We start from the raw sequence: 16,222 nt of genomic DNA, 5'->3' as shown, positions 1-16,222 counted from the left end.
ATTTTTTTCTGTATGGGTCCCCAAAAGTGTCAAAAATATATGTGGCATATATTCCAAATACATTGAAATATATTCTGAAATATAAAAAAAATATATGATGTTAAGTGTGAAATATATTTATTGGGCCAATTTCAAATATTTGCATATATTCAAAAATATATTCTGAAAATATATTTCAAATATATTTCTTTTGTGTATGGGATTAAAGGACAAGCTATTTAAGACAAGACTGGCTATGACTCGACGACACTCTTTACTCCTCAAATACATAAAACATTAGCCTTTATATATATATATATATATATATAGTGTTTCTTAAACTTAAACAACCAGTTCTTTGTTTACCCTTGCATTGCAAACAAGCAGAGACGTGTGCACTTCATTCACGATAGAGGCGGGTGGAGCTATGAGGTTTGACTAACAGTTGGAGGAGCCAATGGAATTACAGGGTTTAGTCACAAGCTCTTTTTAATACTTTTCATTAGTTAAATATTTGCAAAACCCACCGACAGACGTAAAGGGTGACCAATTGTAATGACTTATGAAAAAAAATATGAAAAATTACGAAATGAGATACGAAAGCGACGAAATGCTACACTTAAGTTATGAGTATGCACTTTTTACAGTTATTTGCGAGTATCATAACAAAAGTATCAGTACATAAATGCATATGCTTTGGAGGAAACATTTTTACATGCATTTAGCAGATGCTTTAATCCAAATATCAAATAGCTACCCTTAAATTATGAGTATGCATTGTGCGTGTTTTTACAGTTATTGGTGTGTACCAAAACAAAAGCATCAGTACATCAATGCATCTCTGCTTTGAGATCTTTCCTGCACTGAACGTTTCCTCCGAAGCGTTTCAGATCTCAGGGCAGGGGAGGTATGCAGAACACTCTCCTTCAAACGCAGTTGAGTGTGTCTCAGTGGATCGAACACAAAGCCTTCCTGTGTGTGATGGACTGAGGAGGGTCTTTTATACAGGAGAAAACTCCCGCACACACACACACAATGTGTAAAGACCGAAATGTCATCAGTGCTCACTCAAGTGTGCACGCATTTGTGTGTGTGCTTGCGTGCATCATGTCCTTGTATGTGTGTGTGTGCAAACCAGATGCTGCTTTCCTGTTCAGATCCCATTATCAGATGGTTCTGTAACCTGATTATTCAGCAACTGCGCCTGATTCGTCAGCCTTGTACAGCGCTCGGCAAAAGTCTCCATTATCTGATGATATTTGGACAAATTGGTGAAATTTTAAATGAAAGGGCATATCGATACACTAACTAACACACATATAATGGCTGTGTTCCTAAACCTAGTGCGCTACATAGGCAGCATCCTAACCGAACCTCATTAGTGACTGATATGAAAATTGAAAAAGAAAAAGCATGACTTCACTCTTTTGATTCCAGAAGAGTTTGGTGTTGTTCGTATGTTGCAAACTAATAAGCATAATGCACGTGAATGTTAGGTATAGTTTATTTAAATTTAACACAAATAATTAAATTATATTAGACTATTGGGTAACACTTTACAATAAGGTTCATTAGTTAATGTATTAACTAACATGAACTAATGAGCGTTACATTTGTTACTGTATTTATTTATTATCTTTGTTAATGTTAGTTTAAAGGGGTGGTATAATGCCCTTTTCACAAGATGTAAAATAAGTCTCTGATGTCCCCAGAGTGTGTGTGAAGTTTTAGCTCAAAATACCCCACAGATATTTTTATATCGCATGTTAAAATTGTCACTTTTGAGGGTGAGCAAAAACACACCGTTTTTGTGTGTGTCCCTTTAAATGCAAATGAGCTGCTGCTCCCGGCACAGTGGGCGGAGCTTCAAGAGCTCGTGTTCTTTTACCTCACACACACATGCACTGGAGATTTCAAAAACTTTTAGCCTTTTATGTTCAAAACGCAGTGGATGGAGAGACTCATGAAGAAGTGACAACATGTAGAAGCACAACATGTAGAAGCAACAGGACATTTCTGAATGGTTAGTTGATGAATTTATGAAGCTGATGTGTAGTTATCTTCTAGTCATTGATTAGCATATTCTGTCATGATAATCTATAAATCGTGTTCAGGGGGCGGGGTTTATGTAAATTCTAGGGTTGGTGATGTCACTTACCCGGGAGGAATGTGGTGTAGTCTCTACCAGCCGTTTGTTGTAGTCCTTAAAAAGCGATTTCTTTAAAAGCAAATATCTCCCTTTGCTTTGAACTTTGAGCGTTGTAACTTTGCAGATGTTGATTTTGATCAAACAGCAACATTACACACTAACTACAGTTAGAAAAGTCAAATCATAATCAACCACACCTTTAATTTAAAAATCCAGCTGTTCATGTTAGTTCACAGTGCATTAACTAAATGTTTAAAAATACAACCTTTGATTTTAATAATGTATGAGTAAATGTTGAAAGCTAACATTAATACTATAGAAGTATTGTTCACTGTTAGTTCATGTTAACTAATGCACCTTATTGTAAAGTGTCACCGACTACTGTATTAGTACTTTTCATTATTGAATTAATTTAATATTATGAGTATTACGCCTTCCTACCTTGAACATGACGCCTTTATATGCATGTTTATCTGAACATGCCATTGATCAGATACCGTTCTCCCTGTCACTGGCTGTTTTGCATAAGAAATGAAGGATAAGGGAAGTGTTTGCAGGGCAGCTTGATGCTGACAGATATGAGTGAGATGTTGCAGGATTGCTGTAAATCAGCAGGGTGGCGTGTCTCGCAGCGCTGCGAGGCTTTTATGACGCCCATAAAAACAGATGTGAAGGTATGTTTCCCTCATACGTTAATGGATCGTCAGACAGTGTGTGCAAGTTTGCACACGCTCGTCCCTTTATAATTAGATATGGTCACAAAATAACTCAAGCTAGACACTGATGCTTCACATGGAAATGACTGCTGTTGACGGCCTCTTCAGTTTGGAGGCCCTTCATATATAAATTTTATTTATATTAAGTTATAGAAATCTTTGCAATCTGCGGAAATCATTTGTCACGTGGTGTGCTTTAGGATCAGCTACTGTGATATGAATCTGATCGTGGGAACTAGAGCAATCTAAGCATTCTGATGAAATGTTGTTTGTGTGTGTGCGTGTGTGTGCATGTGTGTGCGTGTGTGTGCATGTGTGTTCGGTTCAAGTAGACCTTACTTACATTATAGCGACAAAATGTCCCCACAAAGATGGCAATATCCAAAATCCTTGTCTTTGTGTTGATATTTTTGGCTTATAAATCATACTAAGTGATTTTTTTTGAAAATGTAAAAATGCAGGTTTCTCTGTGATGGGCTGGTTTAGGGGATATGATATGCAGTTTGTGCAGTTTAAAAATCATTGTTTATGGAAAGTACCCATAAAACATGGAAACCCAACGTGTGTGTGTGTGTGTGTGTCTTCACAGCCCAGAAGAGAGGAGTGTAATAATGTGAGACCAGAAGACTGGAATCCCAGAATTCCAGTGGGCATCTCTCCTGTGAGTGCACATATGGTACATTGTTTTTGAAAAAGTGAAGCATGATTTTGTCCTTGATTATAAACCTATGTTTACAGTATGTGTACATCTATCATCAACATATCAATTTGGATGCATTACATTGATCACAAGTGAAAATAGGCATTTATAATGTTACAAAAGATTCTATTTAAAAACAAAATAACAACGTTCTTTTGAACATTCTGTTAAAAATACCATAAAAATATCATGATTGATATTGAAAACAATTGTGCTGCTTCATAAGAGTTGAAAATTCAGCTTTGTATTACAGGAATAAATTACATTTTAAAATATATTTAAAAAGCAAGCAGTTATTTTAAACGGTTATAATATTTCACAATACTCCTGTTTTTACTGTATTTTTTATCTAATAAATGCAGCCTTGCTGAGCAGAAAAGACATGTCTATGTATATAGGATATATTTATGCATTTATAATTTATTATTATTCTATTTTTTTATGTAATTTGATATATATAATAGAAGAATATATCATTTATTTATATATATATATATATATATATATATATGCATATATGTGCATATATATGCATATAATTATTTTATTTATATATATATATATATATATATATATATATATATATGAAGAGTTCAGATGCAAAAGCCTGAGGGCCATCTGAAATTTTCTTCTAGAATGATCATTTTTATCAAGCTCGTATATTTAAGTTCAGTAGTTCCACTTAAATGACAATTAATAGGTAATTTTCATTGCTATTTAAGTGAAATTACTGAACTTAAATATACGAGCTTGATAAAAATGATCATTCTAGAAGAAAATTTCAGATGGCCCTCAGGCTTTTGCATCTGAACTCTTCATATATATATATATATATATATATATATATATATATATATATATATATATAATTATTATTATTTTATTTTTTTTGCGTAATTTGATAGGTGGACTAAAAATGAAGTCATTTTTTTTCTTCAGGTCAAGCCCAACCCTCTGACCTCTGAGTGGAACGGTAAATCCGAGAGTTGCGTGTTGAACATCAACTCCTCCATCTACGACGAGATCCAGCAGGAGATGAAGAGGGCCAAAGTGTCCCAGGCCATGTTCGCCAAGGTCGCCGCCTCCAAGAGCCAGGTACAGCTCAAACCCTCGCACACACACACTTTCACTAGCCTGTCATGCTTCAATCGCTCGTCTGGTTGACAAAACATGTCAAACATTTTTGTGTACAGTCTAAAGAAGGCCCAGATAGCAAGATAAAAGTGTAAAAGGAGAGCTTTGTTAAGCCTCGCACTCAGGTAGCGCAGCGCCGTAATGACTTGCGCCGCTTTATTGTGGGTTTGCGAACAGCAGACAGTGTTGCAACATAAAACAAATGTGTTTATATAATTCAGCTGTGCAACGACCACACCGTTATCTCACGTAGCGAACAGCCTTCTGCTGAATACAGGCCTCTGTGAGAGACATTACCGTCTGTTTTAGCCTATTAAAACTAATTAAAGAAATGCACGGCGAGCCCCATTATTAAAGGTTTCACATATCTATGTGCACACTTAAAGATTTTCACAATTACATCTGATGTGAGGGGGGAAAACGCGGATAAAAGCTCTAAATTATCTGGAAATATCAGCAGGTTTTTGCTGATTGCACTGATTATGGTGCCAGATACTTTTGTTTCACCAAATTACAGTTTGATGCACAAACCACTGTTTTTGTCGAAGGGAGTTCAAAGCCGAGAAGGGTGGAGGAGAGAAAAGACAACCGGGGCATTTATTCCAGTAAGATTGTGGTATAAAGTGCTGGTTTGAGAGAAAAGAGCCCCCTCTCTGTGTGTCTCTCCAGCCCTGCCTGAGCCTGTGTGCTTCATTCATGGCTGGTGTGAATGTGAATTGAGCAGCAGATAAGAACTGTGCTAATTACGCAGCTGAGAAAGGGGCCTGGGAGAGCACTTATCTCCGGCTCCATCTCGTAATGTGCGCTCCCCGGGCAGCTGGTCCCCCTCCTTCCCGTTCCCAGCCCCCCCCCCCCACACACACACACACACACACACACACGGGGCCCGCGGGGCCGACGGCTCAATGACCGGCCGGTGCCGATGCCGAACGCGTCGGAATGATGCCGTGTGCGAGACGTCTCGTGCCGTGATTAGCGCTGGGAAACTCTTGAAATTTGGGCGTGTCCTTTAAAGAATCATGGATTGGTAGGGATGTCATGATTATGGAAGCTTGTTTCCGTCACAGAGCGGAAAATAAAAAAGGTAATTGCGACTTTTTAATCTCACAATTCTGAAGATGTCAGAATTGTGAGATATAAACTCGCAATGTGTTATAAAGTCAGAATTGCGTGATATAAAGTCGCAATTGCGAGAAAAAAAGTCAGAATTCTGACTTTATATCACACAATTGCGACTTTATTTCACGCAATTCTGACTTTATATCACACAATTGCGACTTTATTTCACGCAATTCTGACTTTATATCTCGCAATTCTGACTTTATATCTCGCAATTCTGACTTTATAACACGCAATTGCGACTTTATTTCACACAATTCTGACTTTATATCACACAATTGCGACTTTATTTCACGCAATTCTGACTTTATATCTCGCAATTCTGACTTTATATCTCGCAATTCTGACTTTATAACACGCAATTGTGACTTTATTTCACGCAATTCTGACTTTATATCACACAATTGCGACTTTATTTCACGCAATTCTGACTTTATATCTCGCAATTCTGACTTTATATCTCGCAATTCTGACTTTATAACACGCAATTGCGACTTTATTTCACGCAATTCTGACTTTATATCTCGCAATTCTGACTTTATAACATGCAATTGTGACTTTATTTCACACAATTCTGACTTTATATCTCGCAATTCTGACTTTATAACATGCAATTGTGACTTTATTTCACACAATTCTGACTTTATATCTCGCAATTCTGACTTTATATCTCGCAATTCTGACTTTATAACACGTAATTGCGACTTTATTTCACGCAATTCTGACTTTATATCACACAATTGCGACTTTATTTCACGCAATTCTGACTTTATATCACACAATTGCGACTTTATTTCACGCAATTCTGACTTTATATCTCGCAATTCTGACTTTATATCTCGCAATTCTGACTTTATATCTCGCAATTCTGACTTTATAACACGCCATTGCGACTTTATTTCACGCAATTCTGACTTTATATCTCGCAATTCTGACTTTATAACACGCAATTGCGACTTTATTTCACGCAATTCTGACTTTATATCTCGCAATTCTGACTTTATATCTCGCAATTCTGACTTTATATCTCGCAATTCTGACTTTATATCTCGCAATTCTGACTTTATAACACGTAATTGCGACTTTATTTCACGCAATTCTGACTTTATATCTCGCAATTCTGACTTTATAAGACGCAATTGCGACTTTATTTCACGCAATTCTGACTTTATATCTCGCAATTCTGAGAAATAAAGTCAGAATTGCGAGATGTAAACTCGCAATTGTGAGATAAAAAGTCGCAATTATCTTTTAAAATGTTTTATTCTGTGGTGGAAACAAGCTTCCATACACGATACCAAAATTCCAGTAGTCGGTACCGATACCATTAAAATTTTACGGTTTTCTGTACCAATTTCGGTACCATAGCAATATCTGTTGGAACTATTTTTCTATTTTATTTAAATATTTTAAAAAATATATTAAATTCAATTCAATGAATTTATTTATGACGGTTATCATAAGTAAATGATACATATTTAAAGCATTAAAGGCTACATGCTGTTTAAATGTAAATATTGCTTATAAAAAAAAATCCCATGGAGACGTAGCTAAATCCTAATATAATTATTTCTGTCAATTTCTTCAAGTTAAACCGAACTTTTATTTTGACGGGTTACTGTGAAGACCTTTGAGTTTCTGTGTGTGTATGATATGACGATAGTTTTTTCTCAAATGAAACGGTAAAATGCTCATTAAGTGACTGTGGAGATGAATTTCATCATGTCATCATATCGTGAGGCAGCAGAGACTTAAAACAGCGCGAGCGTCACTCGTGCTTCAGTGTGTGTGTGTGTGTGTGTGTGTGTGTGTGTGTGTGTGTGTGTGTGTGTGTGTGTGTGAGGTAAATGAAACAGACAGTCAGTGCTCCAAGTAAAAAAGTTAGTCTGGAGCCCCGCTCTTAGATAAAAACACGGAAGCGACTTAAAGCAGCTCCTATTAGTGTGTACCGAATATACCCGGTACTACAGAAATGCTGGTATCATCACATTTTCAGTACCGACTTGGTACCTAAGTACCGGTACTTTGACAACACTATGGATTGGTATTGGCCAGAATAAAAAATAAATAAATACAAATATGCTGATTGGTACGATTTAGTTTAGTTGTTCATGAGGAAGTGATCATTCTTCCTTGAAAATATACAACCGGTTGAAACTGCATTTCCCATCATTCTCTGCAGATGCACATGAATGCTAAAACGCACAGATAAAGTTAGGAGAACAATAGGAGTGCAATGAAATGAAATGCAAAAAGTGCTGGCCTTTTAATGTGTATTTCTATGCAACGTAAGATTGTTGTTTGTCAGAATGTAGGAAAGCATTTAAAATACATTGTTTGTTTTGATTGAAATCGGATTTATGATTTCTGAAATGCGTTGGAGGACACTTTAAAATAAGGTCTCGTTAGCTAGTGTTAACATTGAACAACTGCTCATTGTTAGTTCATGTTTACAGGTTATAAAAATTTGGTTAAAATAAAAAAATGGTTGTAAAAATGGAATTTACTGTTTAATGTGGAACGGCACGGAATTTTGAAAAATGGGTGAATAAATCATAAGTAGGGGCTGTAAACTTAATCAAATCACGATCTGGACTAGTGTCTGTGAATATTAAAGCTTGAAAAGACTGCTGTTGAAATATGTGCATGATCTGCATGTCTTAGTTTTGTCTACTACACATATAAAACCGGCCCTAATGTCAGCTCAGGTCCGTTAAATATGAACAAATACAACTTTCGATTTTAAATATCTGTTAGTAAATGTTGAAATTAAGAAATTAAGAAAGTATTTTTCACTGTTAATTCGTGTTATCTAAGGGTGTGTTCACACTCGGCGTGTTTGGTTGGATTAAAAACATGTGATTGCTCTGTTAGTGCGGTTCATTTGAATAAGTGTGAACGCTGCCGTCTGAACCCTGGTGACTGCAAACAAGCGGGCCGAGATGCTGAAAAGATGGGTCTCGATCCGCTTCCAAACAAACTCTAGTGCGGTTCGAATTAAATATGAACACAACACGGACCAAAGACATGTGAACGAACCAAAAACAGGACATGATGTCAGAAGATGCGCCCCTGAAAAGGACAGATGGTCAAAATACCATCATGTGTGACCTTGGACCACAAAACCAGTCACACAATTTTTTTGAAATTAAGATGTATACATCTGAAAACGGAATAAATAAGCTTTCCATTGGTGTGTGGTTTGTTAGGATAGGACAATATTTGGCTGAGATACGACTAATGAAAATCTGGAATCTGAGGGTGCAAAAAAATGGAAACATTGAGAAAATCTCCTTTAAAGTTGTTCATTTATGTTCACGATTGTGCGGCATTCACTCACAAAAATAAATGTTTTATATATTTACGGTAGGAAAAGTACAAAATATCTTAATGGCATACAACGAGTGCATTTAGTCCATAACACAGCATTGTTTTGGATGTTCGGTAAGTTCTGTCGCCAAAATGTACATCATAAAAGCCAACCGATCAGGTTGTGAACACATCCCTGTGCCTTTAAGGTTCGGTGTAAAATGGCAATGTGAATGCTAAGCAGAGCAGGACTAAATGTTTTTTTCTTTGGTCCGCAAACCGAACTTCAAGTCTAAACCATAGACTGTAAAATAATATGGATGTAGTGTCCGTGACGTCACCCGTAGTGTTTCTGAAGAGCATTTTTTCAAAAAGGTGGCGTGATGCTAACAGACTAGTAGTGGCAATCCACCTGTCACTCGAGTGGCCACGCCCTTAATTATGCACAACTTTAAGGCTTAATATAATTTTAACGAATGAGTTATAAAAAAATTCGCCCCCTTCACAGTCGTCATGAAGGGCTAAATTAGCTATATAGACCAAAACCACTTTTTGTACCAGGCTGTAAACACATTTTTCTGGTGTAAAAGTTTTGCTGCCTGTCTCTAGTGGCCAGTCGATGAATTGCAGTTTATGTCACACTTGGATTCAAGAGACCGGAAGGTTGCCGCTTGGTCTGAACATATATAGTAGTAAACTATATTACCCTAATATAGTAAACAAATGGAACCTTATTGCGAAGTGTGATCACCAACTGTGTTTGTTTGTTGGTCCTGGACGGCGTGTCCCGCGAGGCGTTGTGCCGTATGCTTATGGTTATCTTGCGTGGCGTGTCAGATTCATTCAGTGCAGGAATCCTCTGCCGAATCGGAGGTAGCTCTATCCGCAGCACACGCTAGAGATCTGGCACCGAATCCGGGTTTGGCTTCCGACACCACGGCGCTCCAGAACCGGCCCACATCTAACCGAGAGCGCTCGTCCCCTGGCCTTTAAAAGCTGCAAACACTAGTTTGAGGGGGTTAAAGAGAACTGTCGAATGTGTGTGTGTGCGCGTGTGTACCTGCTTACTCATGTAGCTGTGTGTACGGTGTGTGTGTGTGTGTGCTGTTTACTGGGGGATGGGCACTGGATCGGAGCCATGCCGTCCCCCTCTCTGGGCACACATCCATACAGGACGAGAGTGCCAGGCTTTATCTATTTGGTGGCACTTTCATATTCCGAGTAGCATTTCAATTAATTTCTCCTCCTGCACCACAGAAAAACCAGCGTTTCTGCAGCCTGTAGACCGAACACGAAAAGCAGAAACTGTTCATCTGTGCACTCGACGTTCAGTGCGGTGTTCAGGAGAAATCCTGATGTTTTGGAGGTGAACACGAGCTTAGTGGCGAATTCTCCTCATTTCTTCTTCAGTGCAGGAGATTCTAACCCGGTTTGTCGTGCAAATGTCATTTTTATTCAAAGTATCATTCATAGGGTACGTATTACAAACCTAAGTTAATGTAGCACTGATCACAATCGCTTTTGTTACATAATATAATGCAGTATTGTTGAAAAGTTTGGGGGTGGTACGATTTTTATGGTTTAAAGATTTATTAAGATTTTTTTTTTTTTTTATAATATTTATTTATTCAAAAATACAGTAAAATTCTGAAATATTATTATAATTTAAAATAGCTGTTTTCTATGTGAATATATTTGGAAGTGTAATTTATATCCTGTGATCAAAGCTGAATGTTCAGCATCATTACTCCAGTCTTCAGTGTCACATGATCCTTCAGAAATCATTCTAATATGACGCTCAAAAACATTTATGATTATTATCAGTGTTAAAAACAGTTGTGCTGCTGCTTCATATTTTTGTGGAAACTGTGATACATTTATTTCCAGGATTCTTTGATGAATGGAGAGTTCAAAAGAACAGCGTTCATTAGAAATAGAATCTTTTGTTACATTATAAATGTCTTTATAAATGTAACTTTTGATCAGTTGAATTCTTGCTGAATAAAAAGTTATTTCTTTATTTTTTTTATTTTTTTTGAAAGTGTACTGACCCCAAACTTTTGAATGGTAGAATAAAATGGAGAAAGTTAATTTAAGTTTAATGAAAAATGATGAATATAAATATTTAACATATAATTTGGAAAAAACATGCATTGATGAATCATTCACAGTAAGAGCAGGAACGAGTGTCATGTAAACGAGTGCAGTTTCGGTTTCATGCTGACTTGAATACGTAGGTTTAGAGGTCTGTTATCGCTAACTCTGACTATGAGCAATAGTAGTAGTGGCGTATGACTTAGCAAACACCACTAATACAGACATGACAGCGCTGAACTGGCAGTCAGAGAGAATAGAGAGAAGAAGGGCATTATGGGAGTTGTGCTGACACCCTGTGATGGTGAATACAGTCGCGGCCCCTGTTGTCAGATGACAAGCCCTTCAGAACCCAGAGCCAGTCCCTCAGAGTGACCTGTCTCTCTCTCCCTGTGTCTGCCTGGGTGTCTCTCGCTCTCTCTCTCACTCTCTCTCTCTGTCTGCCTCGGTGTCTCTCGCTCTCCTGGAAGAGGCTGTGGTAATTAGCAGGGCTCTAATGAGACAGAATGTCAGTGATCTGCCGCAGTACAGGGGGGCAGGCGATAGGCCGGTGTGTGTGTGTGTGTGTGTGTGTGTGAAGGGGGGGTAGAGGAGGCTGTGCCATCTGTCACTGAGCGCCTGGCTCGCTGCTCTCGAGGGGGGCAACAGTGGGTCGCGAAAAAGAGAGAGAGAGAGATATTAAAATGTGCAGGATAGACAGTGTATATCAATACAAAATTGTAATTGTAATTTTAGCTTTTGGTTGCCCGATATATCGTCCATTTGCAGATATTTGGCTATTGTGAGATCATAACCATGGCTTGTCGATCGATTAACAGATTCGGTGTCTCCCCCTCATGCTATTTTCACTGCCTTGCCAACATAATAACCTCAGCATTTATTAAACATTCTAATGATTACATTTCAGGATTTCAATTTTTTTTTTTATTAAATATTGAGGTTTTTTTGCCATATTATAATGTATTATTTATTTAGTTATTTTTACATTTTTACACTTTAAAAAAGTAAAATATATAAACATACTGTAAGTAAATAAATAAATGTACTTTACATTTAATTTGAAACCAGGAAATGGAAGATAATATCACTTAAATAAAAATAATTAACAAGTAAATAAAAAAAATAATAAAAAAAATATTTCAGACATTTTATAATGTATAATTTATTTATTTATTTATTTTAACATTTTTACACTTTAAAAAAGTAAAATATATAAACATACTGTAAGTAAATAAATACATGTACTTTACATTTAATTTGAAACCAGGAAATGGAAGATAAAATATTTTTTTATAATATTTTTCATTTACTTGTTAATTATTTTATTTATTTGATATCTTCCATTTCCTGGTTTCATTTCCTGGTTTCAAATTAAATGTAATTATTTAAAAAAACAAAAATCAGCATTATACACTTGCATTATACATTTTAGCAGGATTTAATTGGCAACCATTAAATTCTATTTTGCATATATATATATATATATATATATCATTAAATTTGTATTAGGTATTGCATTGGTCATCGGCTAACCCTGCAGTCCGAATGACAACATCAGCCTTTCTCCTCCAGGAAAACGACAGACAACATTTTGTTTTCAACACGTTTTTTGTCTGGTGAATTGAGACTGAGACTTTTCCTGCTAATCATAGTTCAATGCTGTGATGTAAACTAAAGAATATGGACTCTTTTCACATTTCACATAGAAACGGTATCGTCATCATAGTATGTTCAGCTTCTATAGCGGTGAACGGGAGACGACAAATACATGTTTTTCCCCTGTTTGCTCCGATAGCATTAAGATAAAATCCATGATAATGTTTTTATGACTTTCCAAAAATAGGGATAATAGCAGAAAGAGAGGGCAGATGTAAATTGATCAACTGCATTTACTTTCATTACGGCACGAGAACCCAAAGCCGGATGCAAATGAAATCACGCTCCTATAGGGAAGATCGGTCCTCCCTCTTCCTGAACTCCCGGCCCCTATAGTTTCACAGAGAATATATATTTTTCATTACCGTGCTTCATTTTGAAGAGTTGTTTGTTTGCGGTTATGAATTCGCAGTCTCCCAGGGGCGTGTGTGTGAGGCAGACGGGAGCGCCGGGCCTCAGAGAGCGGAAATATAGGGCCATGACTGTTTATTAATTGATTTATTTATTTATCTGGCTGCCTGGTTATTAGGTTGCCTGGGAAACAGCTGCAGTTCCCCTGTATTATTAAAGACACAATATTCGTGAACCAGAAACCAGATGTCTGGGAAATTAATTCCGCGTCTGATTTATCGCAGCGCTCTCTTCCGAACGAACCTTTTTCCTTGTCGTTTAACGGATTGGGTTCTTGTTCCTGTCGCGGTGACCAGCGTCTTGTCTTTCTCGTGCTTGTTCTCCATCTGTTAGCTCTCTCTCTCTCTCTCTCTCTCTCTCTCTCTCTCTCTCTCTCTCTCTGCATGTAAGGTAGTGTTAGAGGTGGCCCGGTTTCTCTCGTTCTCCTCTGTCAGACCACACAGGGCTTGTTCTGAGGCCCATTCTCGCTAATCTGATCAGGCAGGCAAATACGCCGGGAAAAGCGGCTTTAATGATCCCCCTAATTACCTCAAGTCAATACCAACTGTATTATTAGACTCCGGGAAAATATTCCATTAGGGTCCCCCCCGTGGGACTCCCCGCACGTAGCGATGTCACGCGCCGCGCGCCCCCATGCTTGTAATTAATTTTATTTACACACGCAGGAATGCACAAGGTCGCACCTGCAGCCCGGAGCCGCCTCGCCCGGCCCCCGACTCGCCCGCTTAATCAGATCTGTCATAATTACCATTCTGCATGCTTCTGACACACGCTGAGAAATATTTCAATTTAACTGCAGCCAATGGCAGCGCCAGAAAGCCTTCGCCCACGGCGTACGGAGGCGGACCGGACCAGCTCTTGTTTCCCTGCTCTATTCTCCCTTCTTTTGGACATGCATTGTCCCATATGTGAGACCCTGGATCACGAAACCAGTCTCGAGTCGCACGGGTATATCTGTGGCAATAGCCAACAATACAGTGTATGGGTCAAAATTACTGATTTTTCTTTTATGCCATAAAAAATCATTAGGATATTCAGTAAAGATCATGTTCCATGAAGATATTTTGTACATTTCCTACCGTAAATATATAAAACATGTATTTCTGTGAGTGAATGCAGCACAATCGCCAACATAAATGAACAACTTTAAAGGAGATTTTCTCAATGTTTCCATTTTTTTGCACCCTCAGATTCCAGATTTACAATAGTTGTATCTCGACCAAAATATTGTCCTATCATAACAAACCACACATCAATGGAAAGATTATTTATTCAGCTTACATGTGATTTATAAATCTCAATTTCAACAAACTGACCCATGTGACTGGTTTTGTGGTCCAGGGTCACATAAGTCCATTTGTTGCTAATGGACGAGCAAGTTTGGCACCTTTTACTCACCCTTGTGACCACTATAGACATTGATGAGAATGATTTGATATTTCTGATATGCTGCTCACTTTGTTTGATGTTAGGATGACAGAGTTTAAAGAGTTTTTGCTTGTTCTGTCTCAGCGGTCGAACAGCGCTCGTCAATGTCAAAATGAATGAGATGGCCAATCAGGTCAAAGAGGCGGGGCTTGCTGTTCACAAAAGACGAATGCAAATTTTGATGCTTTAGTTTACATAGTTAAAGAATGCATTAATAATAGTGAAAGTAGCATATTTAATATTTCATTGCTGATTTGCGATAGAAATGTTAAACAGGGATATCCAGCGACGCAAATTGCTTGACTTTTTTTAACGAAATTTTGACTTTTTGATTTGAAAACTTTTTGCGTTTTTCACATGCACACAATCATTCTTATTTGTACGTGCAAATATTTTCAATTATTTGCAAATAGTTACTTCACACTCCCACAATTAGACCTGGAGCTTCTTTTACCGTAAAAGTCCCTTTTAATCCTTTAATTAATTAATTAATTAATTAATTATAGTTTGTAAAATTATGATAGCAATTAAGTTGTGAACTTCATTTAATGTCTTCTGAAGTCATTTGACTATTTTAGAAAAATCATATAATTTAAAGGTATACATTGCTATAATTACAGGATATATCACAGACCATGATATAGCCTATATTTTATGCGTTCATTTCTGTGGTTAACATTTTCTGTTTAAAATGTAATTAACGTAATTAATGAAAATTAATCAATTTTTCCGTGGCATTCTTTGGCTAGCTTTACAGTATATGATCTGGTCTGTATGTAGGCCTATCCTATGATCAGCCAATCATTCATTCAAGGGCTTTTAAACCATTTAAGTGCAAAAGATGCAGAAGAGAACGCAATCACACACACCAAAAACGTGCACGCAAACAAAGCCGCTTCTCAGAAAGCCATTCTTGGCAAGTAGCCTCGTCTTAATGATTGAAAAAGTCTGGGAGATGTTTGAGATCGTGAGGTCAGGTCTTAAAGTGACATTAGCCTAATAAACCTGCTGCAGTTTTTCATTTAATTTTAATCAGACAACAAAATACAAAGAGAAAATCACTCACTGCTCTCGACTGAATAACTATATATATATATACATATATAACAATGTTAAGTTGAACAGCTATACTTACTGGTTTTATCCTTAGCCTTTACCCTGGCCTTCATTCATAGTACTTAGTAAAAAGGTTCAATGTGAAATTATATATTACAATATAAAATACATATAATATATAATATAATGTTAGGTGCTGCAAATGTGTTTAAATAGTTCTTTTTTTAATCGCTTGACAGTGCTTATATCCACACACATGTACATATATAGTTGCATTGTATTAAACCCGGTCCACCTCGATGATCCTGCGCTATATTTGACCAACGTTCAGTGACTGAAGTTCCTCAGACGCTTCGAAAGCTTGATATATTTTTGCTGTTTTAAAGCAAACTTGTACATTAATTAATTAAGAGTGCTGTTGGAGCTGACATGTACAATTTGCAGGTTTTATGCAGTTTTAATCTATAATTC

The 16,222-nt window shown here is 37.1% G+C and overlaps 1 protein-coding gene across 5 annotated transcripts in view; it reads left to right on the top strand.

Moving 5' to 3' along the window:
- Positions 1-16,222, top strand: part of satb1b (SATB homeobox 1b) — a 70,852-nt gene that overhangs the window by 39,630 nt on the left and 15,000 nt on the right. For all 5 annotated transcript variants that reach the window (XM_081388663.1, XM_081388662.1, XM_081388661.1 and 2 more), the window contains 2 exons: positions 3,434-3,505; positions 4,484-4,639. In XM_081388663.1, the coding sequence (XP_081244789.1) occupies positions 3,434-3,505; positions 4,484-4,639 (228 nt within the window). The remainder of the gene's footprint in view (positions 1-3,433; positions 3,506-4,483; positions 4,640-16,222) is intronic.

This window comes from Scardinius erythrophthalmus, assembly GCF_964197995.2.
Source record: "Scardinius erythrophthalmus genome assembly, chromosome: 16".
NCBI classification, from domain to species: domain Eukaryota; kingdom Metazoa; phylum Chordata; class Actinopteri; order Cypriniformes; family Leuciscidae; genus Scardinius; species Scardinius erythrophthalmus.
Note: the sequence above shows the minus strand (reverse complement) of the source record. Positions and strands in the feature narration are given on the sequence as shown.